This window comes from Erpetoichthys calabaricus, chromosome 18 (genome assembly GCF_900747795.2).
Source record: "Erpetoichthys calabaricus chromosome 18, fErpCal1.3, whole genome shotgun sequence".
Taxonomy (NCBI): Eukaryota; Metazoa; Chordata; class Cladistia; order Polypteriformes; family Polypteridae; genus Erpetoichthys; species Erpetoichthys calabaricus.
Window position 1 is genome coordinate 28,453,981 of NC_041411.2, and position 24,634 is coordinate 28,478,614.

Genomic DNA, 24,634 nt, shown 5'->3' on the forward strand with positions numbered 1-24,634 from the left:
ATATATATATATATATATATATATATATATATATATATATATGTGCGTGTGTGTGTGTGTGTGTGTGTGTACTGTATATAAATACAGTCTTCACCTGCAGTATTATTACAGCAATAGCAGGCATTGCTAATGTGCATATCCAATCTGTAAAATTGAGACTTTTTGCCTGTCTAAAATGAGAAGCAAAACTGACTTTATTTTACAAAGGGACACTAAATGGGAATCTCAAGAGAGGAGACAGCAGGAGCTTTCATATGTAACAGGAAATTAAAAAAAATGGGTTAGGGATTAAATATGGGCACAATTTCCTGAAATAGAAACTTAAGCAGAGTTTAAATTGAACTCAGAAAGAATATGGTAAGAAGTGCAGGCAGAACAGAAATGCAGAACAATGAGTGGGCCAGTAATACTGAAAAGGGGAATTTGATTTTTTGGGACCTTCATGTGGATAACACAAGGACAGGCACCCTATGCATGATTTGTGTATGTGGTTTCTATATTTTACACCGCCTGTGCTTTGCAAAGTTTCTGAAAAAGGAAACAAATCTTGAATAGAATGTTAATCGGAATGTTAAAAATATACTACAGTCATAAGTGTGACTTAATTCTGAGAAGATAAAGCAAAACTAAAATTTAAGCTCAAAGCCTTTACAACTCACAAGCAATGCAGTATTGCAGTGTGCAGGATTTCCATCCATTAAGTGAAAGTGCAGCTTACTGGTTGAGGAAGTTGACAGTAAAGCACCAGGCTGCTGATTCAGCCTACAGATGCCCACACCCCTAGTCACCATGTGAAGCCACTTAAACCACTGGTGTTCCACCTGCATAAACCTAAACGGAATTTTCTTTATAGGTCACTTTATAACTGTGTCACTTTATAACTGTGTCACTTTGTAACTGTGTCATATAAGTAAATGACACATGCTCCTCAGTGGTTTCATGGTGGACCACTTGTGCAGTTTTAGAGCTTTAAGAGGTGTAAGACTTTAATACTGTATGTTATATATGGCATGGGTGCTGTTTTATGTCTGACCTATGCAGGAAAAGTCCTGAAACACATTAGCCTAAGAGACGTTAAAGGGTGTTAGGATGTCACATTTAACACTTTTCTGTTGAGAACATTATTCTTTTACTTTCCTGTAACATTTGGATATCATCATCACTTACCCACCCTGAATTTGGCTGCCTCCTTGGTCTCTTCTTATCTCTAGGACTCCAGTTTAACATTTCTGAAGTCAACCTACTACCTCTTCTACTGGCTACACACCCTTGTCCAATCCCACTTTCTTTTTTCAATGGTTAGAAGTTGGATATTCAGCAATATTAACGGCAGACTTCCCAAGTCTTTCAAGTCTATCGAAAGTCAACGTCTTCTTCCTGACTCCTGAAAGCGGTCCATATCTCCCAGGAATTTTTCCCCTTTTCCAAAGTTTGCATTGGTGACACCTATAATTTATATATACATCTGTATAAAGGGGGATAACTCAGTTTTTCAAAGTTGGGGTGTCTTCAAAAGATTGGAAATAAATTGAGATTATTCACCTGGACAAGTGAGTTTTTGTGTCTGTAGTATTTTATATATTATAAACTTTAAGGGACACTCTGTTGCAGCCTCAAACCTTTCAAAACTCCCAGACACCAAGTAAAGTGTAAACACAAGGGGGTTTATTAAGGTTGGATAGAACCACACTAATAGATGGTGTGTTATCATGGAATTAGTAGAATTCCTTAAGTTTGGTATATGTTGGCCTACTCTCACATCCTAAGCTTAACACGCGCACACACAAAGCCTATGCACTTAACCACTAATGACAAGTGATCCCAACACAGATTATCATTTCAGTACTCCATAAACGAACTTCATAGCTTTAGAATGAACCACATACATTGTTCTCAGATAGAACCTTGATCTAAAGGGTGATACACCTTGGTCCACGAGAATAACCTAAATACATAAAGGCTGAGACACCTTCATAGACCCAAATGCTGACACGCCTTGACTACTGAGAATAACCTGAATGTGCTGCTCTCTACTGGAGATGTCCCTCTCAACCTGCAAATCCTGGGAGAAAGAAAATAGCAAATCTCCCCACACCAGGCGCACTGTACCTACTTTATTGGTTTAAACACCCAAGACGTACAGAGAAAATATAGAAATTCAAAGCAACACAGCATCCATTAAAATAAGATAATAACAAATGAACTAAAGAAAATAAATAATAGTAATTAGTGAGTAATTTTAAAGTTTGAACATAAAACCCTAACGGTTTCAAGGTAAGGATAAATATAACTTTTGTGTCAGAGGAGAATTTGTTTGGGTGACTTTTAGATTCAGCTGTTCAGCTGCAGTTCATTTGGATGGATGGAGTATCTCTGATGGAACAGAGTCCCTCTTTCTTTTATGTCTTTCTTGTTTCTCTCTCACCATCAGATGGTCCATTCTTAATCCCAAACGGCCACATGGGTCTCCAGACCATGTGATGTTATACATGGATAAATTGGCTTGCTACTCTGGCCTCAATGTTTTGGTCATGAAAGTATGTGCAATACCCTTAATCTTGTCAAGGGTGTTATCTCTAGTCTCCTTTACTGCCACCTAAAATATAAGTTATAGGCTGCCTGGTCATTCTGTCCTACGATTTTGTGAGTTGTACAGTTAGATAACATAAAAAGCAAATTATACAAAGTACATGGAATTAAAACAAAAGCAGTGCCACTGCCAGCATTGATCTTCAAAGGATTTCATAATACTGATCCGTGTAAGACAGTTGTGTAAGAGCCAAATCCTTTAAGTTAGTGTTAATGGTAAATTTTCTTTAGTCTGCTTAACTTGAACTTGAATATAATATAGCTTAATCTAGATAATGGAATATTCAGTTTAATCCCCTATAAGTTATAGAAACTGTGTGACAGTTGAATAGACCCTAGCATGAAGTTAGACAGCTAGAAAGAAACATGAATGGTCAGACAGATAGTCATTAAGGGCATAGAGTTTTCTGACTGTTCACTGCATAGTACAATGCATAGAAACCTTAAGAAATGTAACTGAGATATTTAAAGAAGATATCATAAGTCCCCCACCCCCTTTTCCTTTATTTTTGAATGTATTATCATCCTTTTTCTGTATTTTGTGTGTGAACTGTTGGCTTTGAATTTCACTAAAATCTTTAAAACAAAGACTCTTGGACTGTGGAGTGTTTTTGGGCGGCGATTCACATCAGTGTCGGAATGTGTCTCTGGTAGCTGCATTGGAATGATTTTGAACCATTTGGAAACCTTTGGTAAACACAGCTAACAGTTGTGGGTAATATCCTAGAGAGTTCATTCACAGGCCATCGTAGTCGATTTGAGCATAAACTTGTGGACAAGGATGGAGAGCAGCTTCCTGTAAAATCTGTGCCATTGACACAAGACGAAAGCGTGTATTTCCTGTGTGGAAGCATTTTCATGCATTTATTCTGCCTGCCTGCTGTTTACTATTTAAATAAATATCTCTAGTGAAGAAGAAAACATCACTGGACACATTTCCCCTCTCATATAGATATTTTGTTGAGCTTTCAGGTGTGGGTTGAGGTTGTACTGGTAAGAAGAAGTCCAGTTTGCTAATTATGATGACAAACTTGGCAATTGCATCCTAAAGATGCATCAGAGACCGAAGTGAAAGTCAAAGCTCCAACACGAATACAGCATGAGAGCCCTCATCTGCTCTGTACAAGTCAAGATAAAGGAAAGGGCAGCTGTTAGGCAATGGCAGGTGTGTGTGTGTGGGGGGGGGGGGGGTTCATGCTAGTTTTTGTATAGTGGAGAAAACACAATAATGTGCATCATGTCAGGGTTTAGTGTGTCGTTGTGTGGAAAATATGCAGCATGTCACTTGGCATGACACAGCACCTTTGAGGTGATGCAAACAAGAGGCTTAAATAGAATTTATTTCATGAGTATGCAGGTGATTACCTACATTATACAGCTCTAGAAATAAAAAAACAGTTAAACATGGAAATGGGAGTGAATCTTTAGGTGTCAGACTACACAGAAAAAGAAAACAAATTAATCTCTTTTTAACTGTGTTTCACATTTTGCAAATGCAAAATTGCCAGCACATTGAGTTTCAGTGCTAGTTTGCGAACTTTATGCAACTCTAAGCTTCCCTGTTTTGCCCATCACTATTGACAATCTATTGTTATTGGCTTTTCATGTTTTGACCTTGGCAAAGTCTGAGTTCCTTCTGTATTGTTCCAAAATCTCTTTCGCTTGATTCACTAGTTCAGTCTTTTTGAACCAAGAGGACAAGACAAACAAAGGAGCCATTATAATCAAAGCCCAATTCATTCCAAACCAGCCTGAAATAACTACAGAGGTAAAAACTGTGGGAGTGTCAAAGGGTGGGATCGAATATGAGAAATTATTGAAATATAAGCAGAAAAAGACATTCAGTCTAATCCTCTTGTGTTCATTATGCACTTATGACCCAATGCCAACCTTTCCACTTATCTGACCAGCCTGATAGCAACAGTTAAAGGATTTCATCCATTCCTTTATCCATAAAGACAAAACATACCTGGCAGGAACCCCAGCAGATCTGAAGTATTAAGGTTCTTTGAAGGAAATTTCCATGTTTTACATATTTCTTCTCGCAGAATTAAAATTAACTCCTGTCATAATTTTAGGGTACCAACTAAGCCCTTTCATTCACCTGAAGTGAATTAGGGGTGCATAGTAGTGCAGGGATTTTTGTTTTAAAGTAGTGAAGTTCTGACATGGAGGTGTAGGTGCATGCTGGACAGACGTGTGGCCACGGAGCGCTAATGGGGGAACGTGGATGAGTGACTTGTATACACATCCCTCATGTTCCGTGGGTCGATTAGTGCAGGATCTGCACTTGCAGGGATAAAAAGAAGTCTAAGTATGTGGAAGAAGAGAAACAGAAAGAAAGAAAAGAGAAGATAAAACATTGAAGAAAGGAGAGAGCAGGATTGGGCTGGAGCCAGTGCTGAGAATAGAAGGTGAAGTGATTGGGAGACCCCACGGCACAGCGAGTGTTACGGCACTCAATGGATGGATCCTGCTGAGTTGAGGAGCAGGAGTGACTGGGCTTGTGAAAACCTGCTGATGCTGAAGGATGGTGGCACAAAGGTCTTACTAAAGTGGCTGGAACAGGAAAGACCTGGAAGGATTAGCACATTCACTGATGTCTGCAGTGCCCTGCTGCAGGGGAGAGCAGGGGAGATGAGAGAGGAAAAGAGAACTGGGGAAGAGGCAAGGGAGGAGACGATCCTGACCCCATTTTTATTCCTGTGTTTTTAACAGAAATATTTATTGGAGTTTATTTATTGGTTTTATTTTAATACACTATTTTTTTGTATGGATTAGGTATTAATGAAGGACTGCTTTGCACTTTCTGCACTTGGTTTAAAATAAATGCACAGTGCACCAATCTTGCCTCTTTGTATCCTTGTTGCACTAGTCCATGCTGGTCATGACTATTGATGTCTCGGGTTCAAAAAGATGCCAAGGCTGTGAGCATCACGTCACTCCATTGTTTGTTCAGGTAACTGACCTTCACTTCCACAAAGGTTCGGCTAAGGTTTCTGTTGGCATGTTTTGCCCCCAAAAGTTATTTTACAAGACGTTTGCTCATCCCATGGAAAACACCTTTGTTGAGCCAGGGCCGTCTTACCAGCATCATAGGCCCCTGGGCAAAATAGTGTGCTGGGGTCCCTGTTTCGATAGCAAGAAAGAAACATACAGAGGCATCAGAAACATCGTGGGCCCCTATACTCATGGGGTCTCCAGCCAGTGCCCATACATTATGACGGCCCTGTTGCTGACCACAACAACTGAAATTGCACACCCTACTCACAATCAGAGAAAGCGCAGACCTGTCTGTCTCTGTCTGTCAGTAATGCTGTAAATCCTTAGCATTTCAAGATGGCTTCTAAGTCTTATGTTTCTATGCATTCATCCATCATTAAAACCTCTTAAAAATAAGGTCAGCGTATTTCAAGTTGAAGTTATTGCTTCATAATCATGGTATGTATTAATTTGCCACATGAAATTGCATTCTAAAGTGTGGCACAGTTTATAAATTAAAAAAATAAAAAAAAGCCTGCTGTTGTGTTTTATAATGAAGCTTATGTGTATCAGGGTACCATTGTAAAGAAAAGCCTAAAAATGTATTCAATATGTCAGTGTTTCAAGCCAAAAATGTTCATGAGTATTGATTTGTGTCTTAAGATTACAAATATATTGCAACATAGTGTATTCGTGACATTTTAAGAAGGAAACAAAAAACAAAAGCAACTCATCCTTCTGAGATTCAGTCATTTTCAAATGAGACTGCATGCTGTGTGCTTTGGCTTCACTGCTTGTTTTCCTCAGCAGCCACCTTCAGAATCAGGGACATGGATTTACCTCAAGAAGTTGTTGCCAAACCCTGTTATTGCCATTTAATTGTGATGCCAGGGGCAGGGGCGTCATAGTAGGGGAAAAATAAGGGGTAACGATTACCTAAGGCCCAGTGGGTGGGGCAAGTGACAGCAGACATGGATCGAGAGTAAGTGACCCACAGAGAGTGGTAAGGTGCAGGGCCCAGAGTTCTATGCTACACCTCAGCCGAAGGTGTGTGTTTGTCAGTCATGTTGCAAGCAGAGAGGAAAGCAAAAAACATCACCTTACCTCGAAAAAAGAGTATCAAGAATTGGTGATAAAATTACATATGTTACTTTTGTTGTCACAAGTATGCCCCAGAAACACAGAAGGCACATTTTCAGTAATTGCAAACTTTGCCACTTCAAAGTGAAACGTCTGCTGAACGTTTTAAGGCTTTTTTTTTCTCAAAATGACACCCATAGGCGTTTTAGGTCTAGTATAAAACACAAGGGCAAGCTAGTTCAATTTTTTTTTACTGTTATAAATTATACTTAACTTCAGAATGCAATTTCATGTGGAAAATTAATAAATAATGTAACTGTGAACCTTTAATCCAGTCCAAGTTTATGATTGCCTGAGACACCTCAATAGCAATCCCCCACCCTTTAAATGGAAAGGAATATTTGAAAAGTATTGCAAGGGGAAGGGGAGAATGTTCTCCATTAGAAGATGCATTTTCTTTCTCACTGGTGAGTGACTGATATTAAAAGTAGGACACTCCTTTACCTTTCAACAATTACGGGACTACGAAAGATGTGCAGCTAATAAACTGACCAGACAAGTCTCTGTGCCTACGTGAATATTTTTCTGGGCGCACATCCTAAAGGTGCATATGAAACTGGTCCAGCACGAGTGAATGTGGGTGTGTGAATAAGCGTGCCCAGTGACGAACTGGCAGCCCGTGCAGTGCTGGGTCTTTACCTTGCGCCTGGTGGTTTCGTTAGTCACATCAAGGCCACCGTAGGGCACCCTTCAGACCCTCGGAGAAAACACTCTTCTTGGTGCTAAACGTGCGTGCATCAGCTGCCCCTTTAGTGATGTTTTTTTTATGTAGTTTTCAAACCCCATAGATCAGAAACTATTAAGTCTTCTTTATAGAAGAGAAAAACAACGAGTCAAAAAACAGATCAGGTCTAGCCTGGAAACGTAATCGAAATTTCCATCTTTACACAAGAAAAGATAAATCGGCGGAAACTTGAGAAGGCAGCTGTTTACACACAATGGTGCAAGCGCGCTTCACCCAAACCGCAAAAGACAGTTACGTTTTTAGTATAGCGCCTTTCACAAACAAACTCCTACCTTCGTTTGATTTCACCTACGGTACTTGTTTAAAAAGGTATTTTTAAAACTCCATTAACACCTAAAAATGTCACTTTCCACTGTTGAACAATGCACAAAAACAGGCTTGATGTATAAAATAAGCTCAAATCAACCTACTTTGTTCAATATTGTTACATTTTATATAGTGCCTGCTGAAGAAGTGAAAGCAATGAAAACCAATAAAGAGTTAACTCGTGTCTTTTTTTCTATACAACCCACCCCTGGGTTAACGGCCGCTACAGCCAAGAGACGCATTTTTAAGGAGGATCCATACCGCTATCTCAAACAAATGCAGAAAGCGCAGCAAGCGGAGCATGTTTCTGTCTTTCCCACCAGCCTCTTATCTTGAACACTGGTGCACTTCAGGGTCGACAGCTGAAGCATAAAATCGGACAAAACAGAACAGCCTTTAAACTGAGCCAAGTGCTCCCTTAACCGCCCAAGTGGAACGTCTATTCGTTTTCATGGCGAAACACAAAAAATAAGCCGAGAAGAAGTTCTCTGCTTCTGCATCTGATTTCACCACCCGGAAAACTAGAACAGAGAGAAGTGGACCTGTCGCATCATTTGACTGAAGCTTACAGCCAGCGGCGGGATTTCCCAGTGTGTTCGCGGCGCTGTCAAAAGAAAGTGTCTGTCGTTGTGTGTCTGCAGATCCGTCTGTGGGGTCGTCAGAGACTGGAGTCGCGATTGTGTGAGTGGCAACTTGAGCCGTAGGAAGAAAGAAAGAAAGAAAAAAAAAAAGAAAGAAAGAAGATTCCGTCGGAATACCCACGATCTTCAGTTACTTTATGTGGGCCTGCTTGAGGATAAGAGAGACAGACAGAACCGCGAAGAGGTCCAGTCCCACCATGACGTGTTGTGGACACAGCGGGTCGCCCTACTAGGTACGTGTTAACAGGCGTAAATCAAATGAACCTTGTTGAACAGTTGAACTTGTTTGTATGAAGGCATATTATAGATATTAAAATGAATAGAGCTTCAGGGCAGAGCTGGCCCTTGTAACGCGTGCTGGTTGTGTACAAATCCGAATCTTTCGTTATGTAGGTTGAAGAGCTCTGTGTGAGTGCACTTTGTGTCGTGTCTTGTTCATTTTAGCCCCAAACTACGATTTGAGAGACATCTAAGTTGTCGACTCGCAAGATATGTTCTTCAAAAGATTGTCCGATCCGTCACAAGATTCTTTGCAGTGTTTGATTACAAAAAAAACGGCTCCAGCTTCGCAGCACGTTCTCGAAGCGGTTAGCAATCTCATCTCACAGCGCTTATAATATCTGGGTCGATTTTCGACTGGTTCATCATTCGGGGACTCCTACTGGGAACTGCGGTTTTATACAACAGTCATATTGCAGTACAGGATCTTTGCGAGTAAATGTGTCCTGCCATGGAGTGGCTTCTGCTTGATGAATAACCTCTGACTTTGTAGAAAGGGTGAACTTAGATCAATGGACGGATTGGGCATGTGATTATGTAGGTAGATATTCAATAAATAAATAACTAATTTAGGGCACATTATGCCTACTCATCTATCTATCTATCAATCTATCTATCTATCATAAAGTCCATCCATCCCACTATATCCTAACACAGGGGTCTGCTGGAGCCAATCTCAGCCAACACAGGAACAAATCCCAGACAGGGCGCCAGCCCCCAGCAGGGCACACACTCGGGACAATAAATGCACCCAACCTGAATGTCTTTGGACTGCACCCGGAGGAAACCCACGCAGACGTGGGGAGAACATGCAGATTCCACGCAGGGAGGACCCAGGTCTCCTTACTGCGAGGCAGCAGCACTACCACTGTGCCACCATGCCAACCCTATTATAAAGTGCCTTTTGTTATCTATCTATCTATCTATCTATCTATCTATCTATCTATCTATCTATCTATCTATCTATCTATCTATCTATCTATCTATCTATCTATCTATCTATCGGATCCCCCAAGAGCCTTTCACCAACAGTATGGGTTTTACCCGTTTCACATAAAAAATGGATGATCTATTTGTACAGGTCTTAGTCTGGAAGAGATCTCAGTTCGGCCAAGTTGTAGAAGACTCCTGCTTCAGTCTGTAGGATGTATTTTTGATGAGATGTGTGCATCTGTTAGCAATGCTTGTGATTTTACTTGGTACTGATATCTAAAGCAAGCAGAAATGAGGAGGACTGCTGTGTGGGCCCAAATAGTGTTTTAATAATAATAATAATTATTATTATTATAATTATTATAATAACCTAACCTAACTATAGCACTTTACTTGCACAGTAGGGAAACACTTCAGCCACCACTGATGTGTAGCATTTACCTGGATTATACAACAGAGCCATTCCTGTGCCAGTATGCTCACCCCACATTAGGTGGTGAAGGGTTGAGAGTAATGGTTTAGAGATGAGGGGATGATTGGGAGCCAGACTGACCAAGTCTTATTGGGCAGTTTAGCCAGGACTCTTTTTGAAAGATGCCCAGGGATCTCTTATGACCGCAGAGAGTCAGGACCTCAGTTTGATGACTCATCTGAATGATGGCACCCATGTTTAAAGCACAGTGTCCCCGTCACTGCACAGGGGCACTGGGATCCATACACGCCCTGATGGCATCAACAGCACCTCTTCAGGTAGCAACGCAAGCTTTCCCTAGATGATCCCCAATCCAACACTGCCTGGGTTATGCTTAGCTTCAGGTGGATTGCTTGTTCTGAAGGGCTTTCATGGAATAGCTGTCCTGACCGTAGCTTCTCAATTTATTAATATTTATCTGTACGTTGTATATAAATATTTATTTTTCTCACGTCATTTCCTTTCTCAGACAATGTAAGACATTGGCTTACCACCCACTCGTCTGTCCTCACTGTTAACCCTCTCACCGAGTAGAAGGCTCTTCATGAAAACAAGAGTGGAAAGAAGCTGGCAGTAATATGAGTGAGGTGAGACTGACAGTCAAACGTTGTGAAAACGTGGTCAGAACAGAAAAAAGTTGACACATCTCATCATAATAAACAATACCAAGACACTACACAAGGGTGTTGGCAAAAATAAGCAAAGGAGTCAAAAAATATGAAGGGAGCAGCTAACATGAGCATAAAACTTAAAGCACTATTTGACCTAGAGAAGCAAATCCTTAGAGGGGTAAAACATGAAAACACTCTAAATGAATCATGGAAAGACTCATCAAGTGAGTACTAGTGAATGCTCAAGGAATCAAGTTGACGTACAGAGTACAGGCTGATTCTTACTTGTGTGTCTGACCAACATGGGACACGATCAGCAAGTATTACTGGATAAGCATGGACCTTAAAAGTGTCACTTCCCTCCAGCATTGAAGTGTTGTACCCCTGTGCTGCTCACACAGTGGTGTGTGCATAAGGACCAGGCAACCAGCAACAGCTCCTTTTGGCTTTAGTAGGTGAGGGTTGAGGTTGGAGGTCAGGTGAGGCGGTAGGTGTAGTGAGTCTTGACAGTCTTGAGGCTCATGCCAACATCTTCTCTGTCATCTCTTTGGCGCGTCATGTCATTTTTATTCCTTCTCGCTTTCGGTTGGAGTGCCATTATTTACATATCTAAGATTACCTCTGGCTCTTCCTCTTATTTGGATTCACACTTCCTGTTTCCTCCTGTCTGCCCTTTCTTAAAACATGTCTGTCACAGAGCTCACATGGATGTAGCAGTATGACCTAACTTAGAGGTGCAGATTTTCACATTTTAAAGCATTCTGTTTTCCATATTCATTTTTAATTTTGTTTTATGTCAGAGTGTGTGTGTGTGTGTGTGTGTGTGTGTGTGTGTGTGTGTGTGTGTGCCCTGGCATTATGTCTAGAGTTGGGTCCTGCCTTTGCTTATTTCTAGCAGGATAGACTCAAACCCCCATACCCTGAAACTGGACAAAGCAGATACAGATAATGAATGAATGAATGAATCTTCTTCAGTAGATTGCCTGATTGCACATGGACATCAACAGTAGTCAAGATGAACTTTAAACATTTTGCTCACCTCATGAGAAAATAAGTTTGTAAACTTCAGTTTGATCTTTGAAGAGGGATCCCATTAGCGAAATTCTAAAATGAATTAAATTGTTACCATATCGTTTATATGGAAGTCTTTCCATTTGAGAAAATGAAGAGGGGGATTAAAAAATGAATTGGTTGTATTAGAAGGTCCTGCACTTAGTTTCACCAGTCACTGTTTGTTGATACGTTACATAAAGACTGCAAAGAGTTTGTCTTCATAGCTATTGAGACTTTGAAATCAAAATCAATAAATCTGCTATGTACTAAAACAATTCTGATTGGAGATGAAAGGATGAGTACATGGCAGAATTAAATACTGGATATTTCTGCTAACATATAGAGTGCCACACAGATTCTTAATTGGATTGTGATCAAGACATTTTCTAGGAGAATCATGTTTTTGTCTTTTAGCCTCTCCGTGATTACTTTGGCATTGTGTTTGAGATCATTGTCTTGCTGAAAGATGAACTTTTGTCCAAGCTTCTGTTTTTTGGCAGACTGGATTTCCTTGTGTTATTCACTATTCATTGATCCTTCTGTTTAAACCAAACTCCCAGTCCCTGTTGATGAATCGCAGGCCCACAGCACACTTCTACGACCACCATACTTCACTGTAGATATGCTCTTTCCTAATGCGTTGGCAATGTTAAATTTGCACCAGTTATATAAACTATGTACCTCCTTTAAAGTGATTCTTGGCCTCTCTGTGGCATCACTCCTTCTTTTCTTCACAGTTTTAAGAACGTTTTCTAGGTAGCATCTGAGTAATTTGATATTCCTACTATTTCTTGATAACTGTACCAACAGTATCCAATGGTAACTTCAAACACGTGGAAACTACAATATATTGTACTATGTCCCTAATTACTGCCTTTCTATTATTTTATCCCTAACTTTTTAAGATGTTCATCAGTCTTCATTGCCTTTGCTGTTCTTCAGAGTCACAAACTGTAAAATAACCCCTTCATCCCTTCAAGGATCACCTGTTTTAGGTAAGACATCTGTGCTCAATCTCAGCAAAAAAAAAAAACTTTGTGCGTGTGTCAGAGTGCATGACTACATCATACTGTATAAGTTTTCGCTCTGTTTAATGTGGAAGGAGACACTTTTATAAATAATGTGAATACATTAGTGTGGACGGAGATCGTTACTGTCTCAAATGCTGTCTATGAAAACACAGTAATGTGGACATAGCCTTAGAGCTTCCACAACATAGGGATTGAATCCGATGTAATCAGTAGATTTCTTTTTTTTACTGTCTCATATACAAAGTAATCATCCAAAATTTTGACATCAAGAGTTTGATGAATCTCAACGTTTTAGACCTCCCTCAGTCCGATTTACTTTCTTGTAGGGAAAGTATTGTAATCGTCCAAAAATCCAACCTCGAGATTTTGATGAATCTCAACGTTAATACCTCCTTGAGTCCGATTTAGTTTCTCGTAGGGAAAGTATTGTAATCGTCCAAAAATTCGACCTCGAGATTTTGATGAATCTCAATGTTTTAGACCACCGTAAGTCTGAAAATACCATTTTTGGAATTATGTCTGTGTATCTGTCTGTCTGTGTATGTATGTAACTACGATAACTTGAGTACGCTTTCACTTAGGTCTACCAAATTTTGCCTACAAGTATTAGGTACAAAACGTAGAGTTCTATCAACATTTTGGCTATTTCCGCTAACTGGAAGTGGTACTTTACCTTTTATTCATGCAGCTGCAGAGTCCGATTTATTCAACTTTATTTTTAAAATAATTGTTCAATATATTATTCATTTGATTTGCTGTTGATGTTCCTTTAATGTACATAATATAAAAATATAATTATTGTCTTGCGGTTTACTCCTCAAATATCCATCCCCATATCTGAGTATATGAGAAAGTCTAGTGGAGACCAGTCCCAATTTTTTTCTTTTTGAGTTTTATTTTTTTTTCTTCTAATAAGAAACAATGTCTCATTACAAAGCTTTGAATGTACTGAAATAGAAATTTCAAGGAGAAGTAAATTTCAGTGTAGGATTTATTAATCAGTATAATTAGAGAATCAGTCAAGGGTCTGAATACTTCTGCAGGGCACTGTATTTTAACTGTTTAAAATAATACCACTTTTTGTGTTAAAGAAAATACATTCTCTAAGGTACAGAAATAAAAGGTGACCTTCTTTGCTTTTCACATTCATTTTGTCTCAAATTCAGTTGTTTTTGAATCTGGCCAAAAAAGCAATTTCGACTGACTGTGGACAACACGAGGGCCCAGTGGCTAGCACTGCTATATATAAGAGCTCAGTAACCTCTCTGCGAGAAAGCGCCTATTCCTCCCATGTCTATGTAGACTTTACCTCAGGTATTCCAAAGACGTGCACGCCAAGCTAACTGGGCTCTTTTGCTAAGCTCATGTGCTATGGGAATTGTTGGTGTAACCAGTTGTGCTGCCTTCATATGTTTTTCTGGTCACTTTTGTATGTATTACTTTGGCCACACAAAAAGCAATTAAGTATTCGCTATACTTTTTTGTGAACAGAAAAAGGTGAGGTGTGTATTGCTTTGCTCCAAATATAATGCAATCACTAAAATGCCATTTCAGGCTGACCTGAGTTTTTATAAATATTTTTTTTCTTGATCAAGATGAGAGGTCAGTGTTATCTCACAACTTGGCTAGCTTGCATAGCATTGGATCCTATAATGAATTAAGCAGGTTGGACAATGTTATATTCCATTATGGTTTTTCCAAATTGGCCAAATGGGAGCTATCACTTTGAAGGGCGTTTCTGTGCAATTTCCCAGTAGGAAACATGTATTTCCTGTCTATCTTAGAGCACATGAAGGCAGCGTGAATGGACTCCGGATGGGTGAGTGTATGGGAATACCTTGCAGTGGGCTGCTGCCTTGCATCTGATGCTGTTGGGATAGGCTCTGGTCTCCTGTAACTTCAAGTAATATTATGTGGGTTCACAGTGGCAGTTTTAATGTTCCTCTTATGGATGCATTGGTGCTTTGCCCAAATTTTGCTCCTACCTCTGCACTTCTGAACTACAGTAGTTTAAACAAGTTCAATAATAGATGAACAATTTTCACATACTGTATAGCTTACAACAACCCTATGACTTTAAACTGGATAAACAGTTTGAAAAAATGGCCGGATAGAGGTTAGGTTTATTGTAGATGGTACTTAATTTGTAGACTGTTCTTGAGTTTGCTCTGGGAGTCACTGGCACCCACCCCAGCGTTGGCTTATACCTTGTGTCTGGGATAATCTCCCGTTGCCCATGACCATAAAATTGGATTAAATGAGTTTACAAAAAAGACAAATGAACCGTATGAATACTGATGAAGGTTACTATACTGTATACAGTATAATGCTTAAACCTCTTTCAGCCTTTTCTCAATTGAGTGCCTTTATCTTCTAAAACAGAGGTCCATTTTTTATCAGTACAATCTGAAATAGAAATGTGGGATGACACAATGATTCACAGCACCTGCCTGTCTGAAACTCATTACATCTCAGCTCTGTTATTCTGTGCTGTAATCAGAATAAGATATCATATACAAGTGACTAGGCTCTCGATATCACAACTGGAGCCCTTTAAATGGCAGCTATCTGAGTTTCTGGAGGTGTTCTGGTTAATGCACTGCAAGTACACTGTACTGTATTCATTCACATTGACTGCCTGAGTGTATACTGAGCAGGAGTGTTCAACTCCTGTTTAAAACAACAGGAGTTGAACACAAAGTCCTTCACAAACCATACACCAGGTACCACAAAAAGTAAGAGTTTAAACAAAAATAAATTACATCTTACATTACATCTTGCCTGAAGAAGGGATCTGAGTTGCCTCGAAAGCTTGCATATTGTAATCTTTTTAGTTAGCCAATAAAAGGTGTCATTTTGCTTGACTTCTCACTACAACAAAAATAAATAAAACAAATGACGAACAATTTTAAAATCAGGTAAACAAACATCTCCCAAACTGAGTTAAAAGCCAGGGAATAATAATAAGCTTTAAGACGTGATTTAAAAACAGGTAGTGAGGGGCCATTCTAACATTCGGAGCTAAACCAGTCCACTGTTTCGGAGAAAGGACAGTCTCCACTCTGTTTTGGCCCAGGCTTTCGAGCTGTCAACAAAAACAGATAAGCAGACCTGAGAGACCTTGCTGGGGTATGCGGAATAATCAGGTCATTAAGGTAGGTGGGGGCCATTCCTTTCATAGCTTTAAAAGAAAAGACGAGAACCTTAAATTTTATCCTAAACTGCATTGGAAGCCAATGGGGGGATACAAGTATCAGGGTAATATGGTCATGCTTGTGAAAAGACATACTGCAGCATACTGTACCATTTGAAGGCAGGAGAGGGAAGCCTGACTGACCCCAAAATACAGGGCATTACAGTATTGGAGCCGCAATGAGATAAAAACATGCATAACATTCTTCCATCCATCATCCAACCTGCTATATCCTAACTACAGGGTCACGGGGGTGTGCTGGTGCCAATCTCAGCCAGCAAAGGGCGCAAGGCAAGAAACAAACCCCAGGCAGGTTGCCAGCCCACCGCAGGCTGCGCACACACCAAGCACAATTTAGAATTGCCAATGCACCTAACGTGTATGTCTTTGGACTGTGGGAGGAAACCCACGCAGACACCTTGCAAACTCCACGCAGGGAGGACCCGGGAAGAGAACCCAGGTCTCCTAACTGCGAAGGCAGCAGCGCTACAACTGCACCACTGTGCCGCCCCATAACATTCTTGAAATCATCAAATGATAAAAAGGGCTTGACTTTGGATAAAAGTCTTAGTTGGAAAAAGCTTGACTTTATCACTAAACTAATTTGTTTGTCCATTGTAAAATCATAATCACACCCAAATTCCTTGTGGGGGACTTAATAAAAGGTTCCAAGGGACTTATGGGAATCACTGGTCCCACTAGATCGAAAAAGGAGAACCCCAGTTTTAGTCTCATTAAAGTTAAGAAAATTGAAAGCCATCCAGGCTTTGATGTCCTCCAAGCAGTCAATCAATGGTTTTGAAGGGTTGTTAACTAAGAGTCCAGTGTATTTATTTAGGCAAGTGATCGTTTCTGTGAAGAGGGCCAGCCTTGTGCTGATACTCTAATGTTACCGTAGCCCTGGCATACTCCAGAGATGATGTTGTTGGGCCTACACTGGGAGCCACAAGCTATTTATGCTCCACATGCTGCCTTTCCTCAGGCACTGGTGGTTTTCATGCTTGCTCTGATTTGCAGTTTTCACATTCTTTTAGGTACCTATGCAGCTATACATTTTTTTAACACAATTTTTCCAGTGGTTAGAGCATGTAGTGGCAGGGACCAGTCCTGCTCGATAACAGGGTGTACTCATGCACATATCTACGCTCACTCTTATCAAACCAATTTAGAGAGACATCTCACACCAATACTAAAGGGACCTTACTGCAAACTCCACATAGACAGGGGCTGAGCTGGGAAATGAGCCCAGGTCCTTGAAACTACAAGATAGCAATGCTAACCATTGTACCATCTCACTTAAAAATTAAATTAAGGAATTTCAATAACCTCCCTTTCCACAGTCCACCTCCTGCCTTGCAAGAGTGCCCTTGTGTTGCCACCCGAGGCTGAAGGGGAAGGCAGCCCAGAAGACAATGTAAGATGCTGCCAAGGCCACTTCCCTGCCCCTTCTCTATGCCACACTCACTCCAGTAAGGTCCTAGAAGTGCTCAGCAGTGATGTTGTCTTCTTCTTGACCTTCAAAGATCTGCTTGTCAAGTCCAATGTTTGCATCCAGTTCAAGTCCATTTTGTAATTTCTGAGGGATAACCCTATGGGCAGCATGTCTTGCCAAGAACTAACTGAGCTGCAGGAACTGCCCCAAGAGGACCATATTGAGCTAACTCTGCACACCCGTTCAACGCGTCTCGAGAGGACCAACGCCCTGCGGGTCAGCCCTGAGAAAGTGCCCGAGCTCCTCAGTGAGGTGAGGATCATCCAGCTGCTGCGAGAGAGTGTGGACCCCCAGCTCCTCTCTCCCTATGTCCGCTGGCTCCTCACAGGATTTCACGCCTCTGTAGTTCACTCATGACAGAAAGGCCTTGTTAGCTTCTGGGAATCTCAGGGCCTTGCTCTTCCGGAATGTTAATGATCAAAATGGCTGTAACTGACCCGGTTTGTAAAGTAGCAGAGACCCCGGATAGCCTTTTCCTTTCTTTCCACGCTGTCAATACTGATTTGACTCTGTCTTTAGAAGTTTGCTTTTCTTTCAGTCCTCTTTTATTCTATTACTATAGAATGGAGCAGCTGAGTATTTGACATAGTTTAGTGCTCCCACAGACGGGGCTTGAATCCCAGCACTTGGAATCGGCATGTTCCCCCCACGTCTGTGTGAATTCTTCACCAGATATTAAACATCCTAGATTAAGTTAGCCGATTTGTTTTTATTGTGGTTGTGTGCATTATTATGCCCTGCAATGTGCTGGTGCCCAGTCCAAGTTTGGTTTGTGGTTTCTGTCCAGTGCTGCTCAGATGGACCCTGGCTACAGCAACCCAGACTTGGACAAAAGTGTTTATGGAAATTGGATGGATGAGAAGGAAAAGGACACATAGCAAACACTAGGCACCTTTGAAAAAAAGAAATACGTCAGCTTTGCCTAAAGTTGTTATCTACCTTGCTAGCTTGACTTAGCGTGTGTTGAATGCACTGGGTCGCAGCAGTTTTGAGTGGAATTGGTATCAGGAGACATTCCTAAGTAAAATATTTCAAGCCATGTGTTAAAACCAAAAAGACTTCTTCTTCTTTCGGCTGCTCCTGTTAGTTGTTGCCACAGCGGATCATCTTTTTACATATCTTCCTGTCCTCTGCATCTTGCTCTGTTACACCCATCACTTGCATGTACTCTCTCAACACATCCATAAATCTCATCTTAGGCCTTCCTCTTTTCTTGTTACCTGACAGCTCTATCCTTAGCATCCTTTTCCCTAAGAGTTAATAAAACAGTACTTAGTAAATGCTTCAAGAATCGTAGTCAGAAAATGGTCATGGAAAGTTCAATAACCAAAAGAAAAAAGGAACACGTAACCATAGCCAACGTGTACAGTAAATTGCAGTTAAAATAATGGGGCGGTAAAAAAGATTCATAATAAGGAATTCAAAAATAATGCAAGAGAATCCAATCTTGGACTACTTGGAAGTGCACAACGCTGACCATCATACTTTTGACCCGGTGGTGTCATATGCTGCATACATCTAGTTTAACAACAGCATAGCAGCCATCAACAAATGACCCTCAAATTAGTCACCAATAAGTGGGAAACTGTTACTTATTCTCAACATCATTAAAAAAATGTACTGGACCACAAAAAAATGTGACCATGAAATTCCTTGACTTTTAAAACCCATACAAGAAAGTCTCAATAACTTTTTGAGGCAAAAGAGAAATTACAACAAAATCAAAAACAAAGGCAAGATCATGACACTGGGCACTGCCAGACAGTCAGTTTCTATGAAAGTAAATGTTCCTCTCTTTTGGACATATAGCTTTGTATCCCATTGACCCCCAGGAGAAGGACATTGAGGAATGGAGTAGATTCATGTGTATCAAAATATGCACAAGGAGGGGTGCAAAACACATATACTATTCTATACATAATTGAAGAAAGTGCATCCCACAGACACATTTGGCAAGCCAGGCATTCAGACATTGCGTTCCACATAATTATCTGTGAAGGCGACCCAGTTCATATCTTTGAATATAAATGTATGTATTCATCCATTCATTGACTGAACCTGCTTGAACCCAATTTTAAGGTTATGGGAAGTCAAAATCTATCTTGGTAGCATCAGGTCACAAGATAAGAAGCACAAGGACACACTGACACTTGCCACTTGGCCTAACACATGTCTTTGGAATAACAGTGGAAGACTGACATGGACAGTGAAACCCCACATAAAACCAAAGAGAACATGCAGTCTTCTACACAGGTGTTGCCCGTGCATGGATTCTAACTCAGTATCCTTTTTTGTCTTTTTCCATATCCTTACATTCCTTGGAGCAAACAGTCAACAACAGCAGCAAAAAGATTAAATAGCTCCCAGAATGCCATGGATACTAAGAGGTGAAAACAAATAGTTTCCCTCAGATTGGTTAGCCATCGGCCACCATGAGCCCTGCTGGACATCTCAGTATCCTTTGCCCATCTGATTATTTTTCTGTTGTTCTTTTGCAGGTGCCCAGAGAACAATGTAAGATGCTGCCAAGGCCACTTCCCTACCCCTTCTCTATGCCAGTCTCACTCTAGTAAGGACCTAAAAGTGCTCAGCAGTGATGTTGTCTTCTTCTTGACCTTCAAATATCTGCTTGTCAAGTCCAATGTTTGCATCCAGTTCAAGTCCATTTTGTAATTTCTGAGGGATAACCCTGTGGGCAGCATGTCTTGCCAAGAACTAATTGAGCTGCAGGAGCTGCCCCAAGAGGACCGTATTGAGCTAACGCTGCACACCCGCTCAACGCGTCTTGAGAGGACCAACGCCCTGCGGGTCAGCCCTGGGAAAGTGCCCGAGCTCCTCAGTCGGGTGAGGATCATCCGACTGCTGCGAGAGAGTGTGGACCCCCGGCTGACCATAGAGGAGGGAGAAGGGCATGACTTCCAGCCTTGCACCCATGCTCAGCCTACATGGTGTGACCTCTGTGGTGACTTCATCTGGGGCCTGTACCGGCAGAGCCTCCGCTGTACTTGTAAGTTTTGAGCTTGAACGCTAACATATGCTTGGGAGAACCAAATCGTAAATTAGTGAGTGAGAGGGATTATGCAAGGCCTTTTGTTTTGTTAATATCTGGGTTTGTATATGTATGCATACAGTGGATTCAAAAGGTGTTCAGACCCCTTCACTTTCCGCACATTTTATTGTGTTGTAGATTTATTTTAAATGTATAATTCTGCCCATCAATATACAGTCCATAATTCATAATGACAAAGTGAAAATGTGTTTTCAGAAAAGTTTAGAAATTTGTTAAAAATCAAAAACTGAAATTTCTTATTGTGTTGCGGCACTTCAGGTTATGTTTGCTTTAATTCTCTTTGAGATGTATCTAGAACTTGTTTGGCAAACAGATTAGATTTCATATACTTCAGAAAAGCACACACCCAGTGTATATAAGGTTGCACAATTCACACTGCCTGTCAGGACCAAGCCATGATGTCCAAGGATCTCTCTGTAGAGCACCATGATCAAATTGTGATGAGGCAAAGATCAGTGCAAGGGTATTAAACCATTTCTAAAACTTTTCGTGTTCCCAGGAGCACAGTGGCCTAAAAAACAATTCAAAATGGAAGAAGTTCAGAACCACCAGCATTCTTCTTAGAGTTGTCTGTCTAGCCAAACTGAGTAACTGGACCTGAAGAGTCTTGGGGAAGGAGGTGACCAAGTACCCACTGGTCCCTCTAACCAAGCTTTAGAAGTCCTCAGTTGAGATATGAAAACCTGTTGGAAAGACAACCATCTCGGCAGCACACCATTGATCAGGGTTTTATAGTAGAGTGGCCAGTCTGTTTTATGTTTACCAAACAGCATTTAAAGGACTCATAAAGCACGTGGAAAAAGATTCTCGGGGGTGAACTACAGTATTTGGACAGAACTGTAAGCACAATGTCTGGCAAGGACCAGGCACTGTTCATGACCTGCCTAATACCATCCCTGTGGTAAAGCATGCTGGTGGTAGCTTCATGCAAATTGGGGTGCTTCTCAACAGCAGGGACAGGAAGACTAGTCAGAATTGAGGGAAGCGTGAATGCAGCGAATTACAGAGAGCTCCTTGAAGAAAATCTGCTTCAGACTGGAGCGATTCACCTTTAAGCGTAACAATGAGCTGAAGCATATAGCCAAAACAAGTGGAGTGACTTTGGGATCAGTCAGTCTCTGATTGTCCTCAAGTAGCCTAGACTTAAAACCAATAGAACATCTGTGGAGAGACATGAAGATGGCAGTTTATAGACACTTTCCATCCAATATAACGGCGTTTAAGAGTATCTGTCAGGAAGATTAGGATAAACTGCCCAAAGCCAGGTATGAAAAGCTTTTAGAAACTTTAGTGTAATTCCTAAAGGGATTCAACAGAGTATTAATATACTAATATACAGTTATATCTTAGTACAGACTCCCCTACAGATTCACTTCCCAGCACACTCACAGAATGCATCACTGATCTTAAGCTATGGATGGAAAATAACTTTCTCAAACTTAATGCCAATAAAACTGAAGTGTTACTGGTAGGTCCAAAATCCCAACTTTCTAAGGCATTCAAGTTTCTCTATTTCTGTTGATGGTCCACTTGTCAAACCCGCTCCTGTTGTCAGAAATCTTGGTGTTTTGTTTGATTCATCACTTAACTTTGAGTTACACATTAGGTCTCTTTCCAAAATTTCATTTTATCATCTTCGTAACATTGCCAGCTTCCGTCCATTTCTGTCCTTGTCTGATGCTCGAACTCTGGTTCATTGTTTCGTAATTTCTCATATTGATCACTGTAATTCCCTCTTCATTGGCCTCCCTGCAAAATCTATACAGAAGCTACAGTATATTCAGAACTCCGCAGCTAGAGTCCTCACCCGCATAAAGCGTTTTGCTCACATCTCCCCTGTTCTCTCCCAGCTTCACTGGTTACTGGTTCCATCAAGGATTAAATTCAAGATTCTGCTTCTCACCTTCAAAGCCCTACATAACCTTGCCCCCCTCTACCTCACTCAGCTACTAGCTCCTTACACTCCTTGTCACTCTCTCAGGTCCTCGAACAGTAATCTCCTTACTGTCCCACGCACCAGACTCTCCACCTTGGGAGGCAGGTCCTTCAGTGCTATAGCACCTCACTTTTCTGAAAACCGCAAACTTTTCTGAAAACCTGATTTCACGTTGTCATTATGGGTTACTTAATGTAGATTGTTGGCCATAAATGGCAAATGTATCCATTTGAAGTGAAATTTATGACACAATAACGTGTGCAGAAAATGAAGGGTTCTGAATCCACAATATGTGAAATGGTGATTTCTGCTTTCTTATTACTATTAAATATATTTATAAGTGAGACGACATGTTGATACAGTGACTAGCACTGCTGCCTCACAGATGGTCACTGTCTATGTCGTGTATGCACCTTGTTGCTGTGTCTGTGGGGGGTTGCGACGATGCGGGCCAGTTTCACACTTCCGGATCCTTCCAACCACCATAGATGTTGTACCTGAGGGATGAGCCAGACAAATGAGGACACACATGTTCAGCCACGGGGTAAGTGCATAAGTGCATCAGTGCTTTTATTAAAACAATCGAATCAAGTGTCCAGAACAGTGCAGTGTTCAAAAGTCCATAAATAAATAATCCAATAAAAATCAGTTATTCTGTGGAGGTTAAAACGTTTAATAAATAGAGAATTTCTTGAAAATGAGGTTAACTACACAGGTAGGAAACTGTCCCTTACAATTTTGAGGCCTGGTGCCTTCCTTTTAAAACTGATATCTTTCTGTCCTACCATGATCAGCACGGAGAGACATCCATCCAACAGGCACAGACAACCTTTTATCCCGGCATGGGTCCCCACTGCCAATCCCGCGGCATTCCATGGGGAGCCACCAAACCCTGCTCTGCTCAAAAATGCTGCCCTCCCACTGCAGCCAATTGCTGGCTCCTCCCAGTGAGAGCAGACCCTGAGCATAATGGGCAGTCAACAGGAGCGACCCATCAGCCGCCTTCAGAGCGTCAGCCACATGCTCCTTCTTGGGCTCACCTTCCCATCCACCTGCTTCATTCTGTATTACACTGGCTCTTGCTCACTTCTGCCTGTTTCTTTCAGTTCCTATCTTTAACCTCCGCTGCTTTCCTTCCTTGTTTTCTCTCTTTTTCTGTCCCCCTATCCTGCTGTGCATGCTCCTTTTTATTTAACGTGCCTAATCAAGGGCCAGTGCGAGGAGCCGCTTTCCCTGTGGCACCATTGAGGCACCCGACTGATCCACCAGCCTCTATACATGTATGTGGCGCGATCGACCAACACCTCAATTAATCGAAGGGCGAATGTACTCGCGCAATCCATGCACCTCTTTGGGGTTCAATTATTTACTTAAAACAATTAAGCCACAGACCCACCATATCACAAGGATTTTCTCCAGGTCCTCTTGTTTTGCTCAAACATTCCAAAGGTAATTGTCTTAGATGATCTGGTGATTCTACATTGGTCAGTCTTAGGGCCCTGACGTGGACTGGCACCCCATTCAGGGGGTTGTTTTTGCCCCCTGCCTGGTACTGCCTAGGATAGTCCCCAGCTGCCCAAAATTCTGAACTGGATTAAACAGGTTTGAGAATATTATGTCATGTTATGAACCGAAATGCAGGAAGCCACTAACATCCCAGATGACATCCCACCACATGAGGCCAAGGATGGGATTCAACACCTAAGGAACCTGCTGCAATCCATGGGAAGTTTTTGCTCTTTGAGCCCCTTCCCAAGGAAAGACACAGGGGGTTGCAGACCCACAATATAGGTAGGAGACAGGAACGGAAAAGCCCGTGTTTCTCCATCCATCTTTGAAGTGTACATGCTGTGTAAACATCCTCAGGGTTGACACAAGGTTGATAGTCTCTCTTTGTGAGTGTATATGTGCGCCCCAGCCTTCCTGAAATCGTGACCACTGGTTTGCTGTTGTTTTTCTTTTCTATCATAAGCCTGACCAGATGCTTTCCTGCATTTGTATCTACCGAGCCTTTTGTGTGGAATTTACAAAGACTGACATGTTGTCGAAGTCTTCTCTAACTGGCTCCTGGTGTGAGCAGAGTCTCTGATTGTCTGTCTTTGTAGGGGTAATGCAGATGGGAGAGTCACAAGGATACAGAGATGTTTTTCTCAGCACAGGC

The 24,634-nt window shown here is 41.2% G+C and overlaps 1 protein-coding gene across 2 annotated transcripts in view; it reads left to right on the top strand.

Moving 5' to 3' along the window:
- The first annotated feature begins 7,834 nt into the window (after nt 1-7,834).
- Nucleotides 7,835-24,634, top strand: part of rassf1 (Ras association domain family member 1) — a 53,304-nt gene continuing 36,504 nt past the window's right edge. The window contains exons 1-3 of one of the 2 annotated variants that reach the window (XM_028824126.2): nt 7,835-8,636; nt 10,557-10,674; nt 19,966-20,474. In XM_028824126.2, the coding sequence (XP_028679959.1) occupies nt 20,168-20,474 (307 nt within the window). In that variant the 5' untranslated portion in view covers nt 7,835-8,636; nt 10,557-10,674; nt 19,966-20,167. The remainder of the gene's footprint in view (nt 8,637-10,556; nt 10,675-19,965; nt 20,475-24,634) is intronic. The other variant, XM_028824125.2, reaches the window with a different exon arrangement.